This window comes from Ammospiza nelsoni, chromosome 5, assembly GCF_027579445.1.
Source record: "Ammospiza nelsoni isolate bAmmNel1 chromosome 5, bAmmNel1.pri, whole genome shotgun sequence".
Taxonomy (NCBI): domain Eukaryota; kingdom Metazoa; phylum Chordata; class Aves; order Passeriformes; family Passerellidae; genus Ammospiza; species Ammospiza nelsoni.
The window spans coordinates 15886747-15913717 of NC_080637.1; the positions used below are offsets into that span (position 1 = coordinate 15886747).

At 41.4% G+C, this 26971-nt stretch overlaps 1 protein-coding gene across 3 annotated transcripts in view; it reads left to right on the top strand.

Moving 5' to 3' along the window:
- Positions 1-26971, top strand: part of GRAMD4 (GRAM domain containing 4) — a 73954-nt gene that overhangs the window by 4146 nt on the left and 42837 nt on the right. For 2 of the 3 annotated variants that reach the window (XM_059472133.1, XM_059472132.1), the window contains exon 2: positions 19896-20106. In XM_059472133.1, coding sequence (XP_059328116.1) covers positions 19896-20106 — 211 coding nt within the window. The remainder of the gene's footprint in view (positions 1-19895; positions 20107-26971) is intronic. The other variant, XM_059472134.1, reaches the window with a different exon arrangement.

Consider the following 26971-nt stretch of genomic DNA (forward strand, 5'->3'; position numbering starts at 1 on the left):
TGCAAAGTAAATCTTGTCTTGACTAAACTGAAAGAGCAGTTATCAGATGCAAATCAGAAATGCTGTATTTGTGGGTGGGAGCACTCTTGCTGTGTTTTTCCTTCTCTCTTGAATTCCCAATCCTTTCTCCTGGTGCATGCTCTGGAAGCAGAAAATTTAATTCCATGGCTTACAAGACCCAATTGTTAGAGGTGCTTAAATGATTGGAAGTGCAGATTTTTTGCTTCTGAGGGTGACGGAAAGTAAAGATTCACAGTTTGCTTTGAAAAAATCCTTTCTATTTGCATCCTGGGCCACTGTATATGTTTAATATTTGCCTGTGTTAATAAGGAAAAAACCCCACAGGAAGTGTTCTCTAAACATGCCTTGATTATACTCAAAATTGTTTCTAAGTTTAAAAACTAGTTTGCATTTTAATAAAAACTGAAATTCTGTTTGGTTGCAGCTTCCTATAAATGCCAGGTTAATGCAGAAAGCTTTCTGTGGTGATGCATAAAGAGCACTTCACCTGTAGATACATTTTAGATGAAGTTTGATGTATTCTTTTTAAACTTGCTCTAGGTATCTCATCAGTAATTGAAGCGAATTAGTCTTTTTGTTTTGCAGCATCATGGAATGACTGAGGTTAGAAGGGTCCTCTGGGGACGCCTGATCCAACCCTTGGCTCCAGCAGAGCCAGCTAAAGCAGGTTGCTCAGGGACAAGTCTAGATGGCTTTTGAGTGTCTCCAAGGATGGAGACTCCACAACCTTCCTGGATAGCCTGTGCAAATTCTCAGTCACCCCCACAGTAAAAAAAAAAGTGTTCCCTGATGTGCAGAGAGAACTTTGTTTCAGTTTGTGCCCCTTAGATGTGCTTCTGTCACGGCACCACTGAGCAGGGCCCAGCTCTGTCACCTCTACACCCTCCCTTCAGCTTTTGATCTACATTTGTAAAATCCTCTCCATGAGCCTTTTCTTCTTCAAGCAGAACAGTCCCAGCCCTCCCAGCCTCTCCTCACAGGAGAGATGCTCCAGTCCCTTTGCTGGACTATCTCCAGTATGTTCATGTATCTCTTGTGCTGGGGCCCTCAGAACTGGGCACAGTGCTACAGTTGTGGCCTCATGTTTCCCAGTGGGCTTTAAAAATAAGAAACTTATAAAGTAAATTGTGCATTTTGTTTTTTTGGATGCAGGTCCAAGAGGTCACTTTGGTGCTGTAAATCACTGATGATTTGCACTCTGGGTACACTCTGAGTACTTCTGCCTTCCATGGGAGCTAATGTTCCTTGTTTAAAACACTTCAGCATTTTGCTGATCCCATCAGTGCAGGCCTTGACAACTCTTTTGACCTGTGATTAAGGGATTTATGACTGGGTTTGCTGGCTGCACATGCCTAATAAGCGTAACCATTGGATGCTGAGTCACATGGGGACATGTGTTTTTGGGGTGTGTTGATGCAGACTCCTGTCTGAAACAGAGCTCATTGCAGCTTATAATGAACGTGTGCTTGCATTAGTGAGGGCACATTCCTGCTGTGGGCTGGTTTGGCTCTCCAGCAGCCACCCTTGTGCTCTGCTGGGGCTGCCCTGCCCAGCCCTGGGCACTTGTGCATAGCTGCATCTCCCAGAGATGGGCCTGGAGGGGAGCAGCTGTCTCTAGACAAACCCAGGCGAGTTTGGATGCTGTGTGCGTAAATGGGTGATTCTGTAGTTGGTGTTAAGTACAGAATTTGTAAACAGGGGCTTTATTTTTAGGTCAACAGGGCTTCTATTTTTAGGTGAACACTTCCAGGTGGAGAATAAAGATGTTGGTGTAATGCTGCTAGCTCTGGTCATGGACAGGAGGGAGAGAGAAGAACAAGAAAAAGGCAAAAAGCACAAAATATCACTTTATCTGTGGGTTTTGCATCAAACTCCTTGAGAGGGGATGCTAATTTCTTTACCATTAAGTAAATGTGATGGTTTACATTATATTTACATCCTGTTAATGTTAATATTAATATGTGTGGTTGGTTAAGATAGGATCTTTTGAAGGTTTTTAAAGAATGTAGCAAAATCATGTGGAAAAAGCAGTTGGAAGTTGCTTGCCTTCTCTGTGTCCAAATATAGTGATTAATAGGCACCTTTCAAATTTTCTTAGTATCCCCCCAAAAGTAACTTCACAACATTAGAGGTCTGTACTTACCTTAATTGGAAAGAACAAAACCATACCCTTCAGGCTGGCCTCATACATGCAGTTAATGACTGAGTGCAGTTAGTTTCCAGCTGCTAAAACTGTCTTACCAGATCTCTTGACAGGACTATCAGCAGTTTGTATCGGTGTCTAGCATTACCAATGCTTGGCATTTTACCATGTTGTAAAAGCCACTTGTTCCTTCAATATTCATGTCAGGTATCAGGGTTACTGACATAGAGAACGGATCAAATTCACTGGTTTGGAAACTGACCAATATTCAGAGATCAAAAATTAGTACCAGGTTTTTCAGTGAAGGATACACAAGCATCTTTAGATGCTCTCAAGGCAGGGTTTAATTCATAAACTAAAATTTATAATTAACTTAAATTTTGAAAACTAACTCTTCTTAAGTTAGAAATGTGTATGAAAAAGCTGACTCCTTAAGAGAATTTTAGCTTTAGAGGTACCTTCAGAAAAAAAGTCCTCCAGCCTCTCACTATGTATTTTACTACCTGAGGCTCCACATTCCTTCTGCATTTGGAAAATGGTTTGCATATTTTTCTTTCTTTCTCTCTGGATCTCTTCTCTGCATTCCCAGGTGTGCACAGTAACTGCTTTAAAATACCTTGCTGCACTTCTCAAGGTCAGAAGTGTGTTGTAATTCCTGGGGAAGTATCATAGAGGTGTGCAGGTTTCTAACTGTCAGCAGTTTTTCAGGAGTGTCACAGCCATAGGGGTGGGGAGACATGAGGTGTTTGGAGAAGGATCTCTTGAAATGTTGGCAATTTTTGGACTTCACCTCGAGTAGTCCCTGCTGCTGTGTTAGAGATCTGATGAGGATATCTTTTTTTTCCATGTTGTTTTTTAGAGCCAGGTGATGTCTGTAGCTGTAAAGCTTCAGGGACCCACCTTACATTAGGACTGATGAAGGTGTCTAAACCCTGTAATTTACTGTAGTTTGCTCCAGATCAGAATCCAGGGAACTGTATGATTGTGTGCTTTGGGTAAAGCTGCTTCCCATGACACTTCTCTAGTAGTGGGACCACCACCAGTGTCAGCCTTTGTTCCAGGGATAACCCAGAAAATGGGTGAGTTTATGCTTTCTGCGTTGTCTGGAGAGAACAGGATGTCCAATATGAGCCTTAGAGATCTTAGCAGTAGAGCCCAGTCTGAAAATACCTGTAACCCCATTCTGGGAGTGCAGGGAGCAATAGCCTGGGCTCCTGAGTGTTTTGTGAAATGCTCAAGTATTGCAACGAGATACCAGGTTGGAACAGGAAAAAACAAGGGCATTTTAGGCACCCAAAGATGAAATGCTGTGTACCTTCAATGTGATATGCCTTGCAGTTACATGGCCCCTGATGAACATGACCTTTACCTGATTGAAATCAAGTGCAAGATGATCTGTAATCCACAATCCTATCTCTGAACTCATTTTTGTGTTAGGGGCTTTCTTCATCTTCTCTCTTTCTCATCTTTTCCCTTGTGAGACAGGGAGTAGTGCCAAAGGAGTTGCCTGCATGCACCTTGCTGTCTTTAGCTGAGATGTTTGATTCCCAGCAGCTGCCATCCTGTTTGTGTGGAGCAAAGATAGCTGTCAAGTGTGGAACTTGGGGGCAGCAAAACATCCAAAGAATCCTCATGGGACTTGCACTAGGGTGTCTTTGACTGATGGGATCATCAGATAATAGTAAAAACCATATCTGAAGACTACTAAGTCTTGCAATGCCCTGCAAGGGTTATGTTCTTGGAAGGAGTAGGAAAAATGACAATCTGTCTGAATATATTCTTTGTGTAGTCCAACTTTTCAAAGCATTAAACCACCTGCAGGTGTTATTACAATTAGATTAAGTTCATAATTCTTTGCACTTCTGCAGTGCTTTTATCCAATATCTCACGCTCCTTTAAAAGTTAATCTACAAAGTAACCCAGAGGACATCTCCAAGTGTCTGAGGTCACTTTTTGTACCAAAATGTGGTACAAAATGTGACTTGGTGTTGTGTAAAAGCCTGCATGGTCCCAGCAGCTCTGTGGGATCCCAGTGGGTGTGCAGTGGGAATGCCCTTCCCAACAAGCCTTGAGCAGTGGGGCTGAGCTCGGTGATCCTTTCAGAGAACTGACAGCTGCTACCAGGTGCTGGGCTTGCCAGATTGTCCTCAGATGTAAGAGCTTCCTGGAAACCTGCAGTAAATAAAACTAATGTCAAGAGTTTTCAAAACAGTGCAGAAATGAGAACTCTGTTCTCTTCCAGATTATCTGGAATAATAAGCAAGCCCTTTTCTATTTGGAAGAAATGTTCTGAAAACAAAAGCTTTTTGATACTTGAAAAAGGTCTCGGCCTATTTTCAGAAACTTTGTCTTCCCTCCCTGGCAGGGTTGCTTATGTGACTGATGATTATACATGCATTCAACAGCTCTTTTTGCTTTCAGTCATGGCAATAACCAGCCAAGGTGGAATAGTTGTGACTTCCCCAGAAAACTATATTAGGCAATATTTTTACAGCAAATACACATTTTGTAAAGCTACTTTTGCTTCTTTCCTGTTTGTTCCAGTAGCAATTCTTCCCCAGTTTGAGTGCTCTGCCAACAAAGATTCCCTCTGATGCTGGATCACTTATCCCTCTTGAAAATAAATGAAGCACAAATACCATTTCTTGGAATATTTTACAGGAGGAATGTGGAGCTGACTTTGTTAGCAGTTTGAATTTGCTTGGTGAAGCTCTCTGGCCCTTGCAGTCCTCTGTTAAAGGAGAACAGGGACAGTATATGCTTTTTGAGTAGGAAACAATGGCTGACATTTTCACTCTGATTTTCCTGGTGCAGTGCAAGCCTGGCTGTGTCCAGTGTCCACTCTGAGTTTCACTTGGGTGGTTACAGCTAACCTGAGACACTACAGGGATCTATTCAAAACTCATTTTTTGTTTTCTTGTTAATACTTTGAAATTGCATAAATATTTTTTTCTTTAGCAATAAGCTGTAAGTATTAAGCTGTTGTCTGTGACTCATTAGTCTGTTGTTGGTGACAGTTAAATTATGGAAAATCCTTCCATGCAGTTTGTATTCCTTATTGTCTGAAGCAAACTACAGCTGTTTCTTTTACCCTGAAGGAGGCTTTCTTCTCATCTGGCTAAAAGTTCATGATAACATCTGAGAGCTAATATGAAAGTACAGCAGACCTCATTCATTGAACAAAATATTTCATGTGCACATTTAACTGTTAACATTTGTGTTAGATGAGTTTTGAAAACACTACATAGACTGCCACAAAAACCAGTGTCTGTTTCCTTGGTGTTTTTAACTACTACTTCTCATTTCAAAAGCTCCAGCAGAACTAGGTGTTGGTAGTTACACAGACTGGTGTTTTCTAGAACTTTCTTAATCAAGCAGTAGTTTAGTTGCTGTGGGTTAATACTGAATTCTTGTAAAAGCCAGAAGAAAAGTCATTTGAAGACCCATATACTTACTGGAAACACAGTGAAGGGTTTGACCTTGAGGATGGCTGAACGACCACAGGTTGCTCATTGTGTGAAATGAGACATGGGAAACTGTGTTTAGGAAACAGATGCACTGCTGATGGTTCTGAACCACAGAGGAAGCACCAGACACGAGATCTTGAGGTAGATTAGCTACAAGCTTGCAGTTTTTCTTTCCTATGAGTTGATAACTGGAATAGCTTATTTTTATTTTTAAATAAGGACTTACTAGTAGATTCAACTTTTACTTTAAAAGTTGTTTTGAAAAGTGTAGTCATAACTGGCAGTGTGATTGTAGTCCAGTGTGCACTCTTGTGTAAGAATGCCAGTAGGAAGTGGTCTGACCTCTTCTGTATGTTTGTTGACTATATACCAAATCCAAAGACTTCCTTTTCTGTACACATGTGAGCTCTTGGTCAAATTTCTTAGTGCTGGTTCTATACAAATCAGACCCAACTTTCTGATCCCAGTGCCAGTTGTGACTCCTGGGCACTCAGAAACCTTCACATTTACTAGGAAATAGTCTTACAATTTGGAAAAACTTGCTTTCATGTCTCTGGGTTGTGTGCCTCCCTCTTCTGAAGGAAGGGTTTCAGTAAGGGGAGGTTTTTATTTTGCTTGTTGCAATAGATCTTTTGAAAAGCCTGATGCCCCTGGTGTGCTGGGGCATCAAAGTTGAGTGTAGCAATTAAAAGCTAGAACAGTCCCTGATTTAGAGTGCTGTTTAGTTTCTGAAGCTTTTGTACTATCCAACAAATAGAATGGTTTGGCAGGGGTATCCATAGGAGATGAACTATCCCTTCATTGTGTATTTACAGCTTTTCTTTTCCCCCTAAAGGCAGCCAGTCCCTGTTACTCATCAGCTCTTCTTCCAAGACTAAGGTGTTGTTTAGAGCAGATCCCATTTCCAGCCATCCAAGTCCCTGCTCAAGTTTAGTCTGTCTGCCTGGATCCTGCAGCTGGATGGAGGCTCCAGGTGTCTACAACAAAGAAATCCAAAGAGATAATTTTCCTTTTACTTTCCCTTCACCAAATTTGATGTTTTGTAATTTGCATTTGAGCATACTTTGCTCTGGAGATCCCCAGTATATTCAAGAATAATATAGTGTAGCTTTTACTTTTTTTTTTTTTTTTTTTTAACTTTTATGCCAGTCATGTAAGTAAGTCAGAGGCTAGTGGGAGTTCAGTACTAACTGGTGGTTCCATCACATTCTGCAGTCTTGAGTATACTTCTGACATTAATGCAAAAAGTCTCAGAATTGCAAGTTTCCATGACTTTGAGAGACTGTATCTGTTAAAACATTTGTGTAGTATAAACAAAAGGCTTGATATCCCTATGCAGGAATTTGAGCTTGACTTGTAATTCAGCTTTTGGGATCCTTCTTGAAAAGTGAAATCTATGGTTTAGGTTTTAAAATTCTAAGATTTAAATATGGGACTATTATTTAAGAAATTGGGAATATGTTAAAGCTGTAAGAAATCTCAGTTAAGAAACTGACAGAAGTGCCAGAAATGTTGCTCTCTGCCTTCATTTGTATCCATCCCCACATTCTTTAGAGAATTTTCATGAGGTCTTTGGAGGTCTGTGGGTGGTCTCTGGCCTTCAGCTGGGGACGTGGCCTCTCAGTGTTAAAGTGAGGCACCGCTGGCTTCTCTCTGGCTTTGGCTTGGAAAAACACTCTATTTTGTAGGAGTGGTTGGATGGAGAAAGGTGGGATCTCTCCAGAAATCTCCTCTGTGGGCTGAGGCAGCTTTGAAATGGGCGCAGCTGGAGAGGTTTGATGGTGGCTGCAAGGGCTGTGGCTCCCGGCTCCAGACACACTGCTTGGAAGGACACACATCCATGGCTCTCTCCTCAGGGACTCTGACCTCTGCACCTTTATGGCTGCCAACTGAAGTGCCAGCGTGGCATAAATAAGTCAGCTCAAGGAGTGTAGTTCTGGCCCTTGTCCCAGCCTCAGAGGCAGACGTAAATGCCATCCTCTAGCTGCCTTTTGACTTGTTTGGGCTGATTGAAATGATGACTGATAGAATCTTATTTCTTTTCCCTTGGTTTCTTCACTTTGTTACTAAACTCTCTCCCTCTATCTTTGTGTTAATTTAAATCTATTTTGAGTCTGAAGGCTCAACATGTGCCAGGTTGCTATTTGCTGTCAGTGGCTTTGGATTATTTTAGCAGCCTGACAGGCTTTGCGTTGTAGCTGTGACATTTTGAGACAAGAAAGTACTGGGGTTTTTTATAATAGAGATGCAAAATGTATGGTAATTTAGAGTGCTTTTACAGGCTTGGTTAATAAACTAAAAAAGCTGATCCATGAAGTGCACACACCATTGGATTCATGTGCTACCCCATGTTTGGGATCAAATGGACAAATCTGGCAGAGATTTTTTTTTTCCTTTTCCATGTGTTCAGTGCATATCATGTTGAAACCTGGTGGAAAACTAGCTAGTACTGCTGTTTCAAGAGAGGAGCTGGTTCTCTTGGGAGAAATGCCACTTAGCCTATGTGTATACTTTGGTGGTGATGCTGACAGCAGGCTCCCCCTTTGCAGAGAAGTGGAGCTGGTTTGTTGACATGTCCTGCTTTATTTAAAGACTTGCTCTAAGATAATCTTGTTCCAGTTGTTTCAGGCAGCTTCAGAAAGTAGTTGTTAACTCCTGTGCATAACTTTTTGTCATCTGCAGTTATGAGACAGTAGAATATAAGAGACACCATTAAAATGTTAATTTTTTACGAATATGACCAAATTAGTATGAACTGGGCAAGCTTATGGTAATTACCTCAGCTGTGTGTTTTATTGTTAGGAAAAGGCTTTGTATCTTCCTTACAGACTTATGTAAAGCATAATTTCTGTGTTTCCTTGGTATTATGGAATTTTTTATTTAGTTTTTCTTGGCTCTATTCTTGCTTTAAGGAGGCCTCAGAACTGCTCATAGAATGTGGCCATGCATCTCCGTGTTTTGTCCCTGTTCCTGTGGCAGCCTGTGTGTGCCAGGCTGCTGGAGGTGAGGAGCTGAGCTGCCCTGTGTGTGAAGATAAGTGTGTTATGATTGCTGGCTGGAGTTTGTTTCCAGCCGTGTTGAGTGTCTTGAGTGATGAGTTATTTTGGTTTTTGTTTGCAAAATAAAATAGGTTTTGTCAACTAATAGAATTTGTAAGAAAACACAAGAATGCATGGGAAACTTGGGTAATGTCTTCTTTTTTTTTTTTTTTCTTTCTCTCCCTGACTTCTCCATCATTGTTTCCAAGGTTATTCTACTTCCTCATAGGCTATGGTCCCCATCTGTGACTGTTGGTGGGGTGAGGGGATGTACTTTGCTCAGCCTCACCTTCATACTTCTCCATGCATTGCCTGTTGAACTCTCACTGCTGCTGAGTGTGTATGGCAGCTTTTTCCTGGGCGGCACTGGTGTCCATCCTCAGTGTCCATCCTCAGCCCTCTTCTTAGAGCAGTTAGTGGTGTCACCCAAATTGGCTTTTTGAACAGCATTGATATTATAGGCAGAGGTTGTTGGGAAAGAGTGTGGAGGAGATCCCAGACGACAGCTGCTTCTTGGAAGAATCAGATTTAATAGCAAAGATTTCTACTGAGTTTTGCTGTCCAAAGCATGTTAAAATCAACATGAGAAATGAAAGATCTGCAGTTATGGCAGAAGACCTGAGCAGTTTACTGAACAAAGGAGTTAACTTGCAGGATTGTGGTTCTATTCCTTAGGGATCTTGTTTCTCACAGAACTGTACCCTCTGCTCCCTGGTATGGCTACACCAGCTGGGAGTTTTGTTTCTTAAATATTTAGGATTTCTACTGTAAGCATGGGGACAAAGAGCAGATATTCTGGCTACTGTGGGAATGGTGCAGTTTGAAATGTGAGAGAACAGAGGTTTGCTCCTGTAAGGAAGATTACCTTGAGCAGCAGGGCTTTTCAATCTGGAGCCTGCCATTTCACTAGGTTAATTATTCAAACAAGTAATTGCAGTTCAGATATCAAACCCGTATTTCGGGTACAGTGATTTCTTTCTTTTCCCAGCAAATGTAACAGCAGTGCAATAAAGGGTTGCAGTCAGAAGAAATGCAGGAGGGGTCTGTGATAACTAGAGCCCAGATTCGGTGCTTTCCTGTGTCACACAACTTCCTCTGCTATTTCCTAACTCTTCTACGTGGAGTAAAATATCTCTCTCGTGCTTTGACGAGCTGCGTGGGTGGAATGAAGGAGGCTCTTTTCCAGAGTGCTGCTTTCCAGCAGAGCTGCTGTCAGTCTGGTGGGAACTTGACCTTGGCTTTTTTACTCTGTGGTAAGATTTCAAGGAACAGTTTACATGGCTTTTACAAGTGGCTGTGTAGTACAGACAGTGCCAGAAATTAAGCTGATGCCTGAAGCCAGACTTATTGTATAAAACTTGGTCTTTCTGTGTTACTTCTTCATTTAACCTACTCTGATAAACCCCATTTTTGTGTGTTGTGCCTGTCCTTTTACACATGATTTATGCAAGTTTTTACACAATATATTATGCCCCTTCATTTAGAGGTTGACATGATGAGTAATTATAATACTGCAAACTTGTGTAATCCGTGGTGTATTTTAACTTTTTTCCCCTCTTCCCTCTCTTGTGTACTTGTAGCACCAACTTCAGAAGCATTTTCAGATATTTGTTGGGAGAAAGTGACAAGGAATAGAATGAGCAGCAGCTCTGCTGCTTGCATGGAAATGTCTGTGATTTGGAGATTATACACATTCTTTGTAAGCTCAGGGCCAGTATATAGTAGGAAAGAAAATATGCTGAATTATAGTGGTGGTTGTAATTGGCATGTGCTAGCTATGTCTTTATAGTTCTTCATGGAATTGCAATGTTGTATTTAACCACAAAGGGAGAAGTTAAAAATCTTTAATGCATTAACATTATTTTTATAACTGCATAGCAGTTGGAGAGCTACTGGTGTTTGGTAAAATGCTCCATTCTTTTCCTCAGTTGTGTCTGTCTTTCGATTTTTGTAGTCAGCATAGGTGAAATGCTTGATTTTTTTTTTTTTTTTTTTTGCAACATTCACATTTCAGAAGGTTAATGAATTCTCAGATCAGCAGTAGGTTAGTTAAAACTTGGAGAAACAAGTTACCAAGTGTTGTACACAAAACTAATGCATCTTGGGAATCTTTCACTGAAAACTTGCATCTGGATGCTTTCATGTTAACTGGATACTCACAAAGTTCTAGTGTTGGCTTCTACTGAATTGTCTCCCTAAATTGAGGAAAGACCCTCAGAACAGACCATTTTGCTGTACTCTGGCCCTTGTTCTCAGTGAGGTACCCTGATAGATATGTGGTTTGGGAAGTATTTGGGAACCTGGGCCTGTGGTTCCTTAGTGTCAGAAAAGTTGGGGGGTTAATTTTATCCCTGCACGTGTGACACAGCAGTTGCAGCCTGTGGTCTTTTGCCTCTTAGCTTCAGTAATTCCTTCTGTGTGGCCTGGCCATGAGCGAAATCCCAGTGCACAGGAGGCTTGGCAGAGTGGCTCAGGGAAGTGTTTCTCACATGGCAGAGTGGTGAGGGCTAGGCAGGCTCCCCTTCAGCCCTGGCTTGTGCCCTCAGCTGTGCTCATGGCTGTATGTGCATGGTGGAAATTGGTCAGGCTGTGCTTGTTAGCTGTGAGCTGTGTCTGCTTCACTTGGGTACATCTTTGTGTTTACGCACAACAAACAAAAAGGAATGCACAGACATTCTTCAAAACTAGACAATGCTGTGTACCTTCGCTCTGTTTCCATAGGCTGCTGAGTGAGCTGTGATCAGACACCCGATTGCTTCTGAGAGTCCTCTCAAAGAAATACCTGCTAGCACCAAGCCAGTCTGTGTAGACCTTGGAATGCTTTTCTCAAAGAATCTTTTTTTAAGCTTGCGTTGCAGCTCATTTCTACAGTGTCTTTTTTTCTTAGCAGTACCTTCATTCTCTGATTTATCTGTAGTTACCCTCTGAAGATGAACATGCAGTTGAGATGATGAAAAACTTGGCATCAAAGAGGTGTCAATAACTTGCTCTTTTTTACATTGAAGGAATGTAATCAAAATTCTTCAAGGCTGGCAGGGCTCACAGTTTTTATAAACAATCAGTGATTACCTTCTTAATAAACTTATTAGTCTGCATAAGATGCTCTTGCCAGTATATGTACTTCCAACTTTAAATATTTATTTTAAAGTAGATTGCAAAAGACCAGCATTATTCTGAGTGTTGTGTCAAGTTAGACTTCTTAGAGTTTCCATTTGAACAGTGGAGGAAGAGATAAGTGCAGTGATGACAGTCTTACCCTGTGTTAGTTGTGTCCTGTCCTTCTGCCCCATTTGTCACCCCCATGTCTCTGTTTTTATAGGCAGAAGCACTTGCTGTGTGCCCCAACTTCTTACCTGTTGGAAGCCCATCCAGTTCTGAGCTGCCAGAACCTTCTATGCAGAGGCTCTTGCTAAGCTGGTGATGCTCATCTTCCTGTCTTCACCCTGACTAGTAGACAAAATTCAGAGCAAGGAAGCAGAAAAAAGCCTTTTGTCAGTGCCAAGCTGTGACAAACTCTTCCCTGTCCTTCAGAGTGGGGAATGAAGCTCTTGAGTCCAATTTCTGAAATGTGCCTTGTGGCAGCTTCATGAACACTGTCTTTAGGGCGAGGCTTTGCAGTTTAGCCTCATTTAAGTGCAGGTGGCTCCTGTAAAAGGATGCTTTCTCCCTCTGCCCACCGCCACCACAAATGTTTTCTGTGTGGGAGCAGCAGAATCTCCAATAGTCTGTGCTTCACTGAGTGAGACTGCCTCCCTGTCTGCTCTGATTAAACTGACCTTGCCAGAAAACAAACACAAAAATTAGTTGCTCAGCAATGAGCTGATAAACTGCATGAGTGATCAAATGACATAAAGGCTGTGGCAGAAATTAATGGGGTTGCTCCCTTTGGTGTCAGCCTATGATCTCGTGGGTTTCAGGCCTGGCTGGGCTCTCTGGGATTGGGATGGGAGCACAGCAGGGGAGAAAGGAGGGCCCAGTGGGTGACCTGGAAGGAAGAAATTCATGTCAGCAGTAGCCTTTATCACGACATGCTAACCCTTTCACAGGCTGTCTGCCATGGCTGGAACTGGTGGCTCCTCTAGTCCATGCATGCTGCTGGAGATCCTCTCTGCAGGCAAAGTCTTCATGCAAGGCTTTTTTGTGCAGCTCTTCTGGTGGCATAACCAGTGTCTCACTTTTATTGTCTCCCACACAGGTGTCCTGAGGAAGAATGAATTTCATCTTCCTGTTCAGGAGTTAAAATTCTCAATTTACAGACAAATTAATTTAACAAAGCTTGTTAATTTTAGGTTTCACAAGGAGAGACAGGTTTCATGATGCCAGACAGAAGAAGTGTGTATGGTGGCTCTCTGTTAGCAGAGGAAATGTTAGGGTAAATGGGGAGTTAAGGACAAAGTACAGCTCCCACAGATACTCAGTGGAAACAATTACTGCCTTTTGTTCCTTGACACAGTGAAGTTTGACCTGGATAGGTACAAGTGTGTGGTTTGGGATTTTTTTTTTTTTTTTGTGAACTGTCCACCCACAACTTTCCAGTGGTGGTCAAGTCAAGGGCCCCATTTTCAGCTGTCTGGGACACTGAGCAGCAGCTGCCCCTTCTCTGTCCTTCTGTGGAGGGTCACTGGTGCTGCTGCCTGGCTGACTGAAGGGCTGGTCCCCAGGTGCTTGGGGGATCAAGGTCTGCAACTCTGCAGGAACTGAGCAGCTCATTTTGGGAATGTCTGCCTTAACATTTTTGCCAGATATGTGTGAATTACTGTCTGAGGAAGGTACAGAAGAGATCCCTACAGCCCCAAGCCACCCTCTTCTGGGTCTCCCCTCTTCCCCCAGCCCTTTTGTTGGCAGCAGCCAAGCTGAAGGTTTTGCAGACAAGTCACTTTTACTGTGCAGTCCTGATTTGTCTCCCAGGGAGCTTCATGTTGTGAGCTGAATGACACTTTACTCCCTTTTGGGGAAAAAAAAGATAGATTTTACCATAATGCATATTCATGAAGCTGCATTATGGTTGCTGTGACAACCTCAGCAGTGGCAGTCGAGATCTGTATGTTGAACTACATCTCCAGACCCCATATTAAACCATGGAAGATGTTACACAGCTTTCCACTCTTTTCTTCCTCCCCTCCTCCTCCCAGTGGACAATATAAATTGTTTGAGGTGGTACTTAATTAATAGCTGCATCTGTTTTAAGTCTCAACACCAAAGCACAACGTCCTGTTGGTTTCCAAACTGTGTTAACTGAGTGTTGCTTCTGCTGGGAGTGTGTAACAGGAAGTGATTCCGGTGGGATTTTTTTGTCATCTCCCTTCAAACTCACAGGCATAATAATCCTGAGTTACTAAGCATAATGCTTCTTCGAGGGTAGCCTGATAATTTCATCTATTACGAAGAGAAACAACTCACAGAGTCCATCCCCATGGTCTATCCCTGTCTAGTCTAGTCTAGTCTGTTCCTAGAGTTTTAAGGAATCCTGACCCTGTCAGGAGCTTTTAATAGATGTTACTCAAAACCAGAAAGGAGTTTGTTCTGGGTATGTTCTGGCCCTGAAGCCGACGGTGATGTAATTCAAGGAAGACTTGACCAGCCTGTGACGCTGAGTGTTATTTCAGGATGAACCTGTTGTGATGAGTGTGGGAGGGCTCAGCTGGAAGATTTGTTTTCGTGTTTGTGATGTCAGAAATTGAGGGCACTTGGGCAATGCTTGTAATTTTCAGAGAGTGTTTGTAAGCTGCTCTTGGCCAATCCAACTGAATGTGTGGCCCGAAGTATTGCAGTCTTGGTTTCCAGTGACAAGTGATGACATCCTATACTGAGAACCCAAAATGTTGCATTGTCCTGGATGAGCTCAGTCTCATGTTGGAGCTGTTCATGACATGAAAGGGCCGTGTTGAGTGTGAGTTGTGTCCCTTCTGTGTGCTAAAATCTTTGTTGAGGCAAGCTTAATGAAAAGTTTTCTTGAAAAGTACAAACTTCCCCTTTACAAAAGCACTCCCTGTTGTTCAGGAAGAACTGTGGGTAAAGTTTGGCTTTCTTCAGAGTTGTGAGCCTCCTGGAGAGTAGTTTGGGAGAAGTCTGTGCACAGGGGGAAGGAAAGTGTCATTTTCCTTTATCCTGTGCTCTGGGATGACCCTGCTAGAGTAGGGATGTTGGACCAGATGACCCACTGTGGTTCCTTCCACTCTGACCCATTCTGATTCTGTGAAAAGCTGAGCAGACAAGGAGTTCTCTAGTGCAGTTGATCTTTCTCTGGTTAGTTTCTTAAATATTAATAAGTACAAAATGTTTGGACAGTGACTTGAAATGAGATTCCATTCATTAAAATGAAATATTGGGGGGAAAAATCATGTAGCAGGAGGGAACTTTTTGCACAGAACATTATACAGAGGACTCTGAATCTGTATTAGGCTTAGATAGACTCACTGTTCCTTTCAGTTTTAGTTAAACATGTCTAGAAAAGAATACACCAAGCTTAATTTTCAGTGTATGTGGATGGATTGAGTTTGTCCTGTGTTACTGCTCTCCTGTGAACTCTCAGGATATTATTAAGAAACATTTCAGTGTAGAAGTAATGGATATCAAACACAATCTTGATTCTTTCCACTTCCTCAGTTTGCACATCCCTTCCTCACAATAAGACCAGAACGTCCTGGTGTTGACAACAATGTCTGTATTTGTTCATCCACTCACAGCCTGGCTTTTCTTGGATACCAGGACTCTTACACTGAACTTCTGCAGAAATCCGTTTTGAGAATGAAAGGACAATATGAAGGAGATGGAATGTAGAAGTGAGAACTAGGGGTATGCTAGATTTGCAGGTCATCTTCAGCTTTCTGAAAAGCTATTTTTCTAGCAAAAGGAACAGGGGTGCTTTAAAGGTTGCTGTACTGTGTCATATCTCGTAGGGCCTTTTTGACCTGGAATGAAATTCATCCATGATGTTTTAAGTGGTTTCTTTGTTTGTTTTCCCTCAGGCTCCAGACTAACACTTGCTGAGGCAATGCTGTTTGACTTTGTGTAGCAGGTTTTTGTTTTGTTAACAGCCAAGGAAAGCTGACTGAACCCTCTGTTGTGAAGCAGATCCCTTTCTCTGAAAAGTGCGCTTGAAAATTTAGCTGTCCAATCCCTGCTGGGTCTACCAGGCCACAGACTGCACTTGTGTAAAAACTAAATGCAACAACAGAAAACCAAAACCTGTGTTCTACTTGTAGGAGCCTCTGGGGTGAGTTCAGGCAGGTTTCAGACAGCAGGAGTGCATTGGGTAATGCATTTGTTGAGTTCCCTCTGCATCCCAACCTCTTCCTCCTTCATGCAGGAGTAGAAATGGGGTGGCAGTGGCAGGAAGGGGTGGGAGGGTTGTCCATGGGAACACATCTCATGAACAAGTCCCTCCAGATGGCAGGGGTGGCTGTCAATATTCCCTGGAAATCCTTGTCTGCTTACTGAAGCATCTCTATAAACGTAGGCTGAAAAATGTCTTGTAGATCTCCTTACAATTTTCATGTGGAAGTTTGGGAAAACTTGATTTTTCTGTTCTTAGTATAAATTTGGAATGTGAATGTATGTTGTTTTTGGGTCCTGATATATTCACTGGAAATAAAGGTCTGACAGTTGTTTGAGGGTTTTACATATTAGGTCAAAAGAAAGGCATCTCTTCCCTGGCCCTCTCTAAAAGGAATAAAACTTCTGTCTTGAAGGACTGGTAGATATTAATTACAATTAAAAAGAAAATCTTTAAAGATTACTTTAGCTAGGAGGTTTTTTAAGCATGGAGAAAACAGACCTGTTTCACTTGATTACTGTCACATGTGTGGCAGTGTTGGGAAATGCATGTTTGGCAGTGTTTAAAATGCATGGAGTTAAAATACTTGTATTTTTATTAGAGTGTTATGATATTTGTTAATAGTTTGAAAGCAGAGTGAGATGTGGGTCTGCCTTTGCACTCTGAGCTCCTCACATGCAGGGAGTTGCTTGGTGGTTTTGATGTGGTGGATATGGGGAGTTACTAGAAACATCCAGAAACTCACAGCTGAGCCAGCTGGGCTCAGAATGGGTGTTTGGGCACCCAGGGATGGGTCCAGGATGGGTAGCTGGGAGAAGGTGAGGGATGAATAGCTATGATGGTGAAAGGAGTGTTTTGATACTTAGTTGCTGTATTTTACAGTAAATCTAATTCTAGATCGGATTCTGGTCTTTCATTTTACAAAAGCTTCCCCAAGCTTGCCTAAATTTGACTCTCGAGTCAGTTGGAATACAGAATCTCCAAGATTTTTTTTTCCTAGTGAAACTGCTGAAATGTCAGCATAAAAAAAAAGTTACTGGTTGCAGGAACAGGCTGCTGACATAAAAAGCCTGTCTTAGATCCAACATTTGGCTGGAGGCCAGATAATGAGTTTTCATAGGAGCTTGTTGGCAAGCTTACATTTCTGCTTAGGTTAATGTAATGTAACTGTAAGTAATTTGAGAACCTGGTACATGCAAAACAATTTTTAGACAAAATGATCTTATTATTTTTAAATTTTAACTGAGAAGATATTTTTATAAACCAGATTTTTGTACTTCAAGCACTTCAGAAATGCTTGGAGTGTGGTTCTTTACTATGTCCTCCTTTAATGGTTAACCTACTGAATAATCCTTTAGAAATATTGACCCTCATGACATACCTGTCAAATCAGAATTTATGCTGACTTCATTCAGTGGAGTAATTTAAAGAAAGGTTTGCATTTTTAAAAGGCTAGGTGGTAACATACATAGGGGTAAGTCATCAGTTTTGTGAGTAAAAAATACCATAAATGTGTTCATGGGTGACCTGCTGGCCAGGTTATTCTGTGACCTTGGGCTGAAATGCATGAGCCATCCTAGGATGAGAAAGGACCTCAGTTTCCCCAAATGATGCCCATCCCTGGCAGTTATGCCAGTGGGCCTCTTCACTTCCTTGTGGCTTTTTTCAGTCTTCATTCAAAGGGTTGGAGATTGCTTTGTTTCAAGATGTTTTTGATGCCTCTCATTTCTTACGCGTGCAAGTGAATGTAAATTTATGCTAAGGGGAAGGAAAGCTGAATTCTCATCTTGAACCATCTGTGAAAGTACTGGATATACCAGGCTATAAAACATGTCCAGATCCAGCCCTGTCCTTTGAGGAGCAGTGGATAAATGTGCTTTTAACAGGACAATGCTGAGGACTCCTGTTTCTGTCCAGGACAGCAGTGCTCATCTGCACTCACTGCTCCATTTCTGAGAGGGATAGAGAGGGCATGGGATGGATGCTTGTCCTCCATCATTATGGGCTGCCAGCCACTCCAGAAAAGGAATAACTCTTCCATGCCTTATTATTTCCATGCACTGCTGTGTCATTAGCAGTGGCAGCATGGATGATGAGCAGACAGGATTTGGTTTACAGCTGCTTTGCTGTAGGTCTCCTACACGGTATGTAAATCTGGTTGAACATAGATGGAGATCATTGTGATGGGAGAGAGAACCATACAATGGTACTGGTGCTTATCAGAGGTTTAAACTTCCCTCATACCATTTGTTCCCTAATTGCTATTAATAGTAGGGCCTAGAGATATTTCTGGATGTGATAGCTGACAAGTTTCTTCATCAAATAGTCAATGAATGAGCAAGAAGTGTTTCTATTTTAAACATAGCTCTGACAAGTAAAAGAACTTCAAAGTAAAGCTGTTCTTAGAAAATAACCTTGGTGTGAGTTACCGCAAGTGTTTCTCTATAAGTGATAGATTAAACACGAGTTGAAACTTTAAGCATCTCTGATAAAGGAAGAATTTTGTGGGTTTTTTTTTGCCAGCTGTACTGTAAGGGGTTTGTATTGGTTTAAAACTTCTGTGTTTAATTGAAAGGTGCTAATAAACTTTGGCAGAGGTGCAAACTAAGACATATTTGAAGGGAATGATCTGGTTTGAACTTGGAGTGAGTAGTCAATGCCAAAGTGTTAGGTTAAGTGGAAAATCCATATGGAAAGTTGAAGAGCTCTGTTGAAAAGAGGTTTGTCCTAGGAGGTGAGAATTGCCTTAGGTACAAAGGCTGTGGTAGCAAAAGGTTTTTGTATTTTGCTTTCTATTTTACTCCTGAAGTGACATGAGTCTGAATTTACCTTTGTACTTCCATCTCACACCAGTGTCTGGGATGATGTGCCATGAAGCCAAGCATGACTTCTAATGAAGAGGATGGTAGTGCTGACCATAGAGGACAAAAGGGTAGTACCAGGAACAAGTGCCTCAAAAAAGGTTTTTAAAAATCCATTTTCTAGAGCATGGCATCATCCTCCAGATGAATCTCTGTGTGCTGAGATAATTGTGGCTGTTTTGTTATAAACTGACAGAGCAAGAGTGACAGGGTCAAGGAACTAACTGTTGGGTTTGGCTTTTTTTTTTTTTAAGATGAAGCTTGGCACCTCTAGTACAGAGTGTGATTTCTTGAATGGGACCAGTTTGGCAAGTCTGGATTAAATCAGAAATTATACAGTGCAGTGTCTTGAAAAGCTGCCATTACAATGAGTTTACGCACATAAATTAAACTTTCTTCTGGTGTCTTTTAAAAAGCAAAATGCTTCTCCTAGTATAATTTCAGGGGTATACAAGATTGTCAGTTTGTGGTAATTTTAAGGATTTTGGCAGTGTGCTTGAATATGATTTATGGTCTGTTTCAGCTGTCTAATTTTTTATGAAATCTTCTGCTTGGATCTGTGGCTTTTTTCAGTAAACCCATAGTACTTTGTTTTGTTAGCCTGAGGTCGTAGTGAGATAGGATAACATCCTTACTCTTTGACTTTAGTTTGCCTGGGAATTTAAAACTTGGTTGTGAAGCTTGGTAGATTTTCTTGGTGGATGTCTTTGATTAGAAGCATCACAAATTGAAGAATATTGACTTATCAGCTAAACTTTTTTTTTGTTTCTAGTAACCTATTAGGAACTGACTTCCTAATCTTTCTCTGGAGTGCAGGTTGTTCCTTTCTGCCTATTCTGACTTGCTTTAAAAACTGCCATGAGAGAGGGGCCATGATAGTCTGGGAAGAAGGTAAATGATCAACTACTGCAAACTAAACCATGCATCTGTTACACTGTGGAAAAAACTCCTGTTAAGAAGCTAAGCATGTTTTTCCTCAAGTGGCAGGAAGGCACTTGAAAGATGGTTGGGAGTAGTTAGTGATAAGAATGTGTGTCTTTAGATTTATTGCAAGCTTTCTAAAATACTCTTGATTTCTTGATCTTGCAGAGACTCCAACCGTCATGTTAAGGTAAAGCAGAAAAGTGCAGTGCTGAACATGCTAAAGAAGTTGGACAAAATAAGGTTCAGAGGTCACAAGAGAGATGAGTTCCTTGATTTAGCAGAGTCTCCAAATGCTTCAGACACTGAATGTGGAGATGAAATCCCAGTGAAGATACCTCGAACGTCTGCTCGAGATAATGAAGAGTTGAGAGACCCTGTAAGTACTCAAATTAGTATCATTATATTATATTATGTTATTTACTTTTCAGGCAGAAAAATAACAGAAATTACTAATTCTTTATCCTTATATAATGGTTGTAAAACTTGAAGATTATGGGCTAGGAAGTAACTTTCCAGTATTAGGCCTTCATTTTGTGGGAAGATCAATTAATTTCTCAATACTACAGTTCCCTGTGCGTACTTCTAATTTTAGATATTGTGAGCTGACAGGTTTGTTAACTTTGGATGTGCTTCTGGATGCTCTCTGTTTTTTATTTGTTTTGTTGAATTACTAATGAACATTTGAAAGAGAAAAGGCAACTTTTCAGCCTGAGGAGCTCAGATCTGCTCAAATGACACTATCCAGGACTTTAAGGATAAGACTTCTGGTTGCTTCATTGGTGTTAGAGGTTCACACCAGCTCTTTCTCCTGCAGTGTTATAACCAGTAGTGCTTCCATGCAGTTAGAGCTGGTTTAAACCTGTGAAGGGGCTGCTAAAACATTTTGGTGCTTATAAGCAGAAGCACCAAAACGCACCTACGTTTTTCAAAGACATTACTTAAGGAAAAGTTAAATATTTGTTAAAAAAGTAAAAAAAATCCTTCTTTAAGTGTTAAGAAATGGCTGTAGATCCATGAGCTTGGAGTGCCACAGTATTACTTTAGCTTTGTCTATATAACTGTATTGTGGAAGGTGCTTGGAATTCAGAACTTCTATCACCCTTTGAAAGCTTCCTGTGCAGTTTTTATCCCCAAAATGTAATCAGACTGTTGTCTGAAGGCTCATGGGTAGGAGCATGGGGCTTGCTCACAGGAAGCTGTAAACTAAAAGATTTTAAACTGTATATGCTTGTGCATCTCCTTTGGGGCTGGCAGCTTGTATCTAGTTCTGTAGCTCTTATCTTTTTTAAATTGAAGTGGGCTTTCATGGTACTACATACAGTCCTGCTTATAGAGAGCTTTTCTGCCAGAATGTTTTTCCTATGATCATGGAGCAAACAGGTGGTAATGACAGAGCATGTTTTGGTCACGTAAAGTCTGTTATATGAAAATCCTCAAGCTTCTCAGACAAGGAAATCTGTTAAATGCTATTCCTTTGCTCTTATTCTACTGAAGACATGTATCTGTGGTAATGTTCCTCACTTGAGGTCACCAGATGTGGAATTTGCAGGTAACTCCAACATGGGAAGAGATGAGAATCTTGATTCCATGTTTCAGAAGGCTGATTTATTATTTTATGATATATATTATATTAAAACAAAAGGATATATTAAAACTATGTTAAAATAATAGAAGAAGGATTTAATCAGAAGGCTAGCAAGGAATGGAATGATAATAAAATCTTGTGACTGCTCACAGCCTCGACACAGGTGGCTGTCGTTGGTCATCTAGTAAAAACAATTTCACATGCTGGGTAAACAATTCTCCAAATCACATTCCAAAGCAGCAAAACATGGAGAAGCTGAAGCTTCTCAGCTTCTTAGGAGAAAAGATCCGAATGAAATGATTTTTCATAAAATATGTCTGTGACATTTGTCATTTGTTAAGATGTAAGTATTGTGAATACTGGGACTAATCTTTGATGCTGTCCTTCCAATGTGGTATTTTGTGAGTTTTTTGTAGGTAAATACTGGCTTATTTTCATTAAACTTCAGGCTTTATGTTTGGTGTTGGTACATATGCCTTTTGTATTTAATTAGAAGTGTCTGGATGGCAGAGCTAGAGGCTACAGAAAGATCTGCCTTAAACTCCAGGTACTATTTTCTGTATTTCTTCAGGGGAGTAGTAGCTCCTGGGTGGTATGGAGGGCAGCTGAGGGCGCAGCAAGGTAAACTTGTAGTTTTGAATAGTAATAAAGCCTTATCAGCTGCACATCTGCAGTGATGGTCTCTGTTTTCTCAAAAGGTTGAGCTCTGTGTGCTGAGAAGGGAGCTGGGAGAAGCATTTGCTCTCTGGCTATTACGTTCTGCACTAGGCTGTTGTGGTCCTTGGGTCCAAGTCCTTGGATACAGCTGAGGGCAGCTGTTTAAAATTGGGGAGAAAGAGAGGAAAGCAGAAATGGCATCAACCTTGTTTTGCTCTGCTCCTGATGTTTGGGAGCTCCAAACCCAGGGTGATGCTGGAACAGTCTAAGAGTAGTGGCTGTGTTACAGATATGAGCAAAATAAGCAAATTGGGATGAGGAAAAAGGTCTGACGTATAAGGGATAAATTTCAGATGGGAATTTTGGGAGATTAACAGTTGGCCCTCACAGGCATCTGTGCACTCAGTGCTGCTGCCCATCCCTCAAATGAAGGGAGAAGAAATAACCCCTGTGCTGCAGAGGTGCCAAGAGTAAAGAAAGTAATGCTTATATACTTAAATCAATATTAAAGTAGTGTGTCTGAGGTTGTGTAAACAGTGCAATTCTGAATTATTTGTCTGTTTCTTATTGAGATTATATAGTTGAGTTGTGCCTGAAATGGTTTTAATTCAGTGTCTAAAACTCATAACTTAAATTGCTTGTGCAGGGTGTTTTTCTTTTATAGGCTTTGTAAGCAACTTAGTATTATATTTGTATTACACTGATCATGGGAAAACCAAATCTTACTGGTTTCTTCCTGTTTAATACCTTTGGGAAACCATTGAAAGCACACAAAAACCAATGCAAGTCTTCTGTGTAAATGGAAGTTAGGCTACATGTCTTTTCAGATAGATGTGCTTCTGTTCCTTCTGATCTACATGATCTACAGATCTACTGTAGATCCTGTAGATCAGAAGGAACAAAAGCACATCTATCTGAAAAGGATCTGTAGGATCCTTTTCACACGGGATCTACAATGTATCTGTAGATCCACTTCGGTTCCTTCATGGTTTCTATTGAAATCTGGGTACAGAACTCATGGTCTTGAAAGAGCAAGGCTGGTGGCTTGGAACTGAACATAAGCACCCAAATCTAGGGTCCTAGTCCCCTTATCTGCATCTTCACTGTCAGCTATTCCCTAGACAAAGACTTCATCTCTGCCTCTCTCTGCTTCCCTCCTCTGCCCCTGTCTGGTGTATTATTCATTTTGGAGGCATCAAGAAAAGATCTCTGTCTATTAGAACAGCACAGTGCATCTATTAGTGAAGAACCCTTCATGGGTTTACAGTGCTCTTAAAAATGTGCCTCTTCTTTTGGTATGTATCTGAACTTGACAAACGAGTGCAAAAGCTTGATACAAATGGAGGTTGCAGAGTAAAAAGCCTTGTGATAAAAGCTTGTGATTGCAGAGCCCTGACCATCTGCCAGGAGGAGCAGCATCCTCTGTTGCACTTGCAGCAAATGAAGTGAATGCTCAGTCCCAGGCCACAGATTGCTCAGTGGCACTTAGTCCCAACACTTCACATGCCTTATTGAAGTCACACATGTAAAATTCATACCCTGTGAAAAGACAGAAAGGATGGCCAGATAAGGTCATTTCCTATTCTTTATCTTTAAACTGAGCTGTACCTATTTACTTCAATAATAAACATCCTAACCTGGGTAAAGCACTCAGCTAGCTCCTGGTCCAGGGACTCTGGAGGTGGAAGGATTTATATTTTCCTTTGAATTCTCAGTGATTTCTGAGAGTTTTTGTTGAAAAAAGAGTTTTTGAACTAGTTTGGATTCAACTTACAGGCTGGCTGCTTGCTTGTGTGGGTTTCCCCCTCTCATTTAAGTGCCCCAGCTACCAGATATGCCTTGAATAGGAGATGCTTTCTTAGGTCCCTGTGGGTGTTTGGATGCTGTGATCAGATCATTGCCAAGACAGCAGTACTGGTTAACAGATTTAACTCTCTGCTAAATATCTCTTTCAATTCCTGAATGGCTTCCTAGATTTCTGGTTGTTTGGTATTTTTTAAGGCAAGGGTATTAGACACTCCATGCAGCACTGCTCTTTCTGCATTGTTTTGTAAAATCACCACAATTGCAAAATAGGTAGAGGGAGGAACCTGGTCCATTCCAAAATAATTAGCATGTGATTTGTTGTGACATTAGAAATTGAGGCAATGTTGCTTGCTCAGTAATTAAAGTCCTCTTTATTCAGTGCTACCCTTCCTGTTTGTACAGAAGGGGAGACAAGATCCTGTTCTACATGCAGGTGTATGAATGAACATGTTGCAGACAGATCACATCCCCTTCACAGAGCAGAGAAAGAACAAACTGTGTTTAAACCTGTAAGCTGGCACTAACCTGGCAGTGAGAATTGCTGGTAAAGCTCTCTTGTATCTGGCACATTGTACGGGAAGCAGTCTAATCTACTTATGCAAGTTCCCTGCCAGCGTGCTAGGATTAAATCTGAGTTATTGTGGTACAGAAAACATTACTTTATTGCTCTTGCAGTATAGCATGGTTTTCCCTGACACATGTCAATTAAAACCTCAAGTGCTGCTCTGTTGGTCATCTCATGTATGGGGATTGGAAGGTATAAAGCACGATGCAAACATTACAGTTAAGAAGTTAAAGCCTCTGAACCTGGCTAGCACTAGGTTTTTAAAAATTTATGTAGAATATAGCTGTGGTTTAGGAACATGCCAGTATGGGTATGCTTCCATGAATAGCTACTAAGAATTAACTATTCATGCAGATGCTTGCATTCTTATGCAACATTGTTGAGTTTTTCCTTTTCTTACAGCAGGTAATTGCATCATTCATGGGGAGCCCTTTCATAATTTGAAGTGAGTAAATGCACATGAAGTGTCAGATGAAAAAAACTCAGGAGGCTAGAACTTCACAAGACAAGCTGTGTAGTTTGTTGTTTTGCTGAAGATTTCTCCCTTTCTCTTTTTTCCTCAAATGAATGCAAGTTAAAAATTTCTATTTTAAACTGTCTCTTTCCTGTGTTGTGTCCCAGCCACTTTCTGGGCTCTGAGGAGTGACTTGAGTGGAGGATTTTGCCCCTGGCACTGGCATATTGTGTCCTCACTGCTCCCCATCCTTCGTGTTTGAGAGCTGCTCCTCTCCAAGGAAACTTCACCATTTTGTGAGATATTCCTAGACAAAAGTCATCCGCATACATATGATGTTGTGGAAGGAAATTAGAAGCACAGAGTTGGGCAGTTGTGTTTCTGTGTGATACTGAAGAGGTGCTGTGCTGCAAGTGGAGGGGACAGATCCATTTAGCTGGGAAGTGACTGGGACCCTTTCTGTGGCTGTACAGCAGCAGTGGCAGCGCACAGAACAAAATCCCAGGGCTTGCAGCATGGAGGGGTTTTGGAGAGGGAGGGCTGGGAAATGCTGCTATGAAAAGCCTGAACTGCAGATGGCTTGAAAAATGTTTTTGTGAGGAGATGCGGGTTTTGGATCTGGAGCTGGATGTGGCTTGGACAAGCAGCCCTGAGCTCTGCTGATGGGTTGCAGGCAGTCTGTTGTCATCAGAAATGTTCCTTTAACCCCTCTGTCTGTGTGTTCACCTCGGGCATTTCTGTGTTCCTAGGCACCACTGCCTTCTTCTCATGGTCTTGGCTAAGTAATAACGATTGCCAACCTTTTAAGAGGGCTCTTGTGTCAAATACTGTCACAGCTAGAGAGGCAGAAGGAAAAGCAGAAATCTGTGGAAGCCTTCAAGGCTTTTACTGTAAGTCAGAAACTGGAAAGGACATCTGTACAGGGCAGTGTAGGTAATCCAGCCTGAGTCCCAGAGCTGTCAAACAGAGGCAGCAGAGAAGAGAAACCTTTACCCAGATAAAACTGGAATTAATACAAGGATTTTGTTAACTTGTGAATTGAGCCAGATATGCTAGCTTCAGACACAGGGACTTTTTTGAATTCAGAGGCAAGCAGTTGACCTTCAGCAAATGTAGAGGCATTATTTCTTGTTTTCTTAGATGTGTTGGTGTGGGGAAAAGCTTCAGTGACAGAGACATCTGTTTAAATGTTTTCTATATCACTGTCTTGGGCATCCTCAATTTTTCTGTGTGTTTCTAAATGGTACTTATAAAATGTTGTGGTGATGTTAATTTTGGAAATTGAGTGCACCACCAAATTTGTGTCACTGTGTATCTTAATAAGCCATTTTATTATTACATGTTAGTTACATTATCTTGCTCCTAGTATTCTAGTGAGCAGCCTTACGTTTTAACTCAGTGAATTTTCTTTCTCTTTTTTTCTCCTCTCTAAGTTAGAAGGTCATTTTAACCTTTTGTTGCTAGTTTAAAAACGTGTACCTTTTGAGTTTTAATCTATCTGTGGATGTCAGGCTGCTTAGGTCCAATGCTTTAGCAGATAAACGTATTTGGAAACTCTAAGAATGAGTCATGTTAACTGGTATCAGTCTCCCCAGTGCTGTGCACCTCTTGCTCTTTCCTTCTTCCTTAGAGGCACACTTAAGGTATCCTGGGCTTCAATTATTCACTCAACAGCTCTGAAGAAGCAAAAGCAGACCTGGTTCTCTAGGCATATTTCTGAAATGTAGCACATCTTTGGGTAAAATATCTTGAGTACCTTCAGTGAGGATGAGGACTTAAATATGCTTAGGTACTTGCTAGCCCCTTTCTTTTCCTGTCCCCCCTCACCAGGGATGGGGAGCAGCTGCTGTCTAAGCACGGGGCTGATGCCCAGTTCAGGCCCATTCCTTCTGAGTACATCACCTTTCTCTTTGTCCTGTATGTGATTTTATTTATTTATCAATAAAATATTTGAGCAGTGGCACTGTTTCTTCAGACAGCTCCCTGTGAAATCGTACGTGCTGGGAGCAGAGATTGTCCCTATGTGCTAGATGTGGGTGTACAATGCAGAAAGCCATGCATTAACATTAATAACACTTCCCTTGTGCCTGCCCATGTTGTAAGGGTGCTGCTTTTCAGCTTCAGCCACACCATCCTCCTTGGGGCTCTCCAAATGTCTGGCAAGTGATAGCACT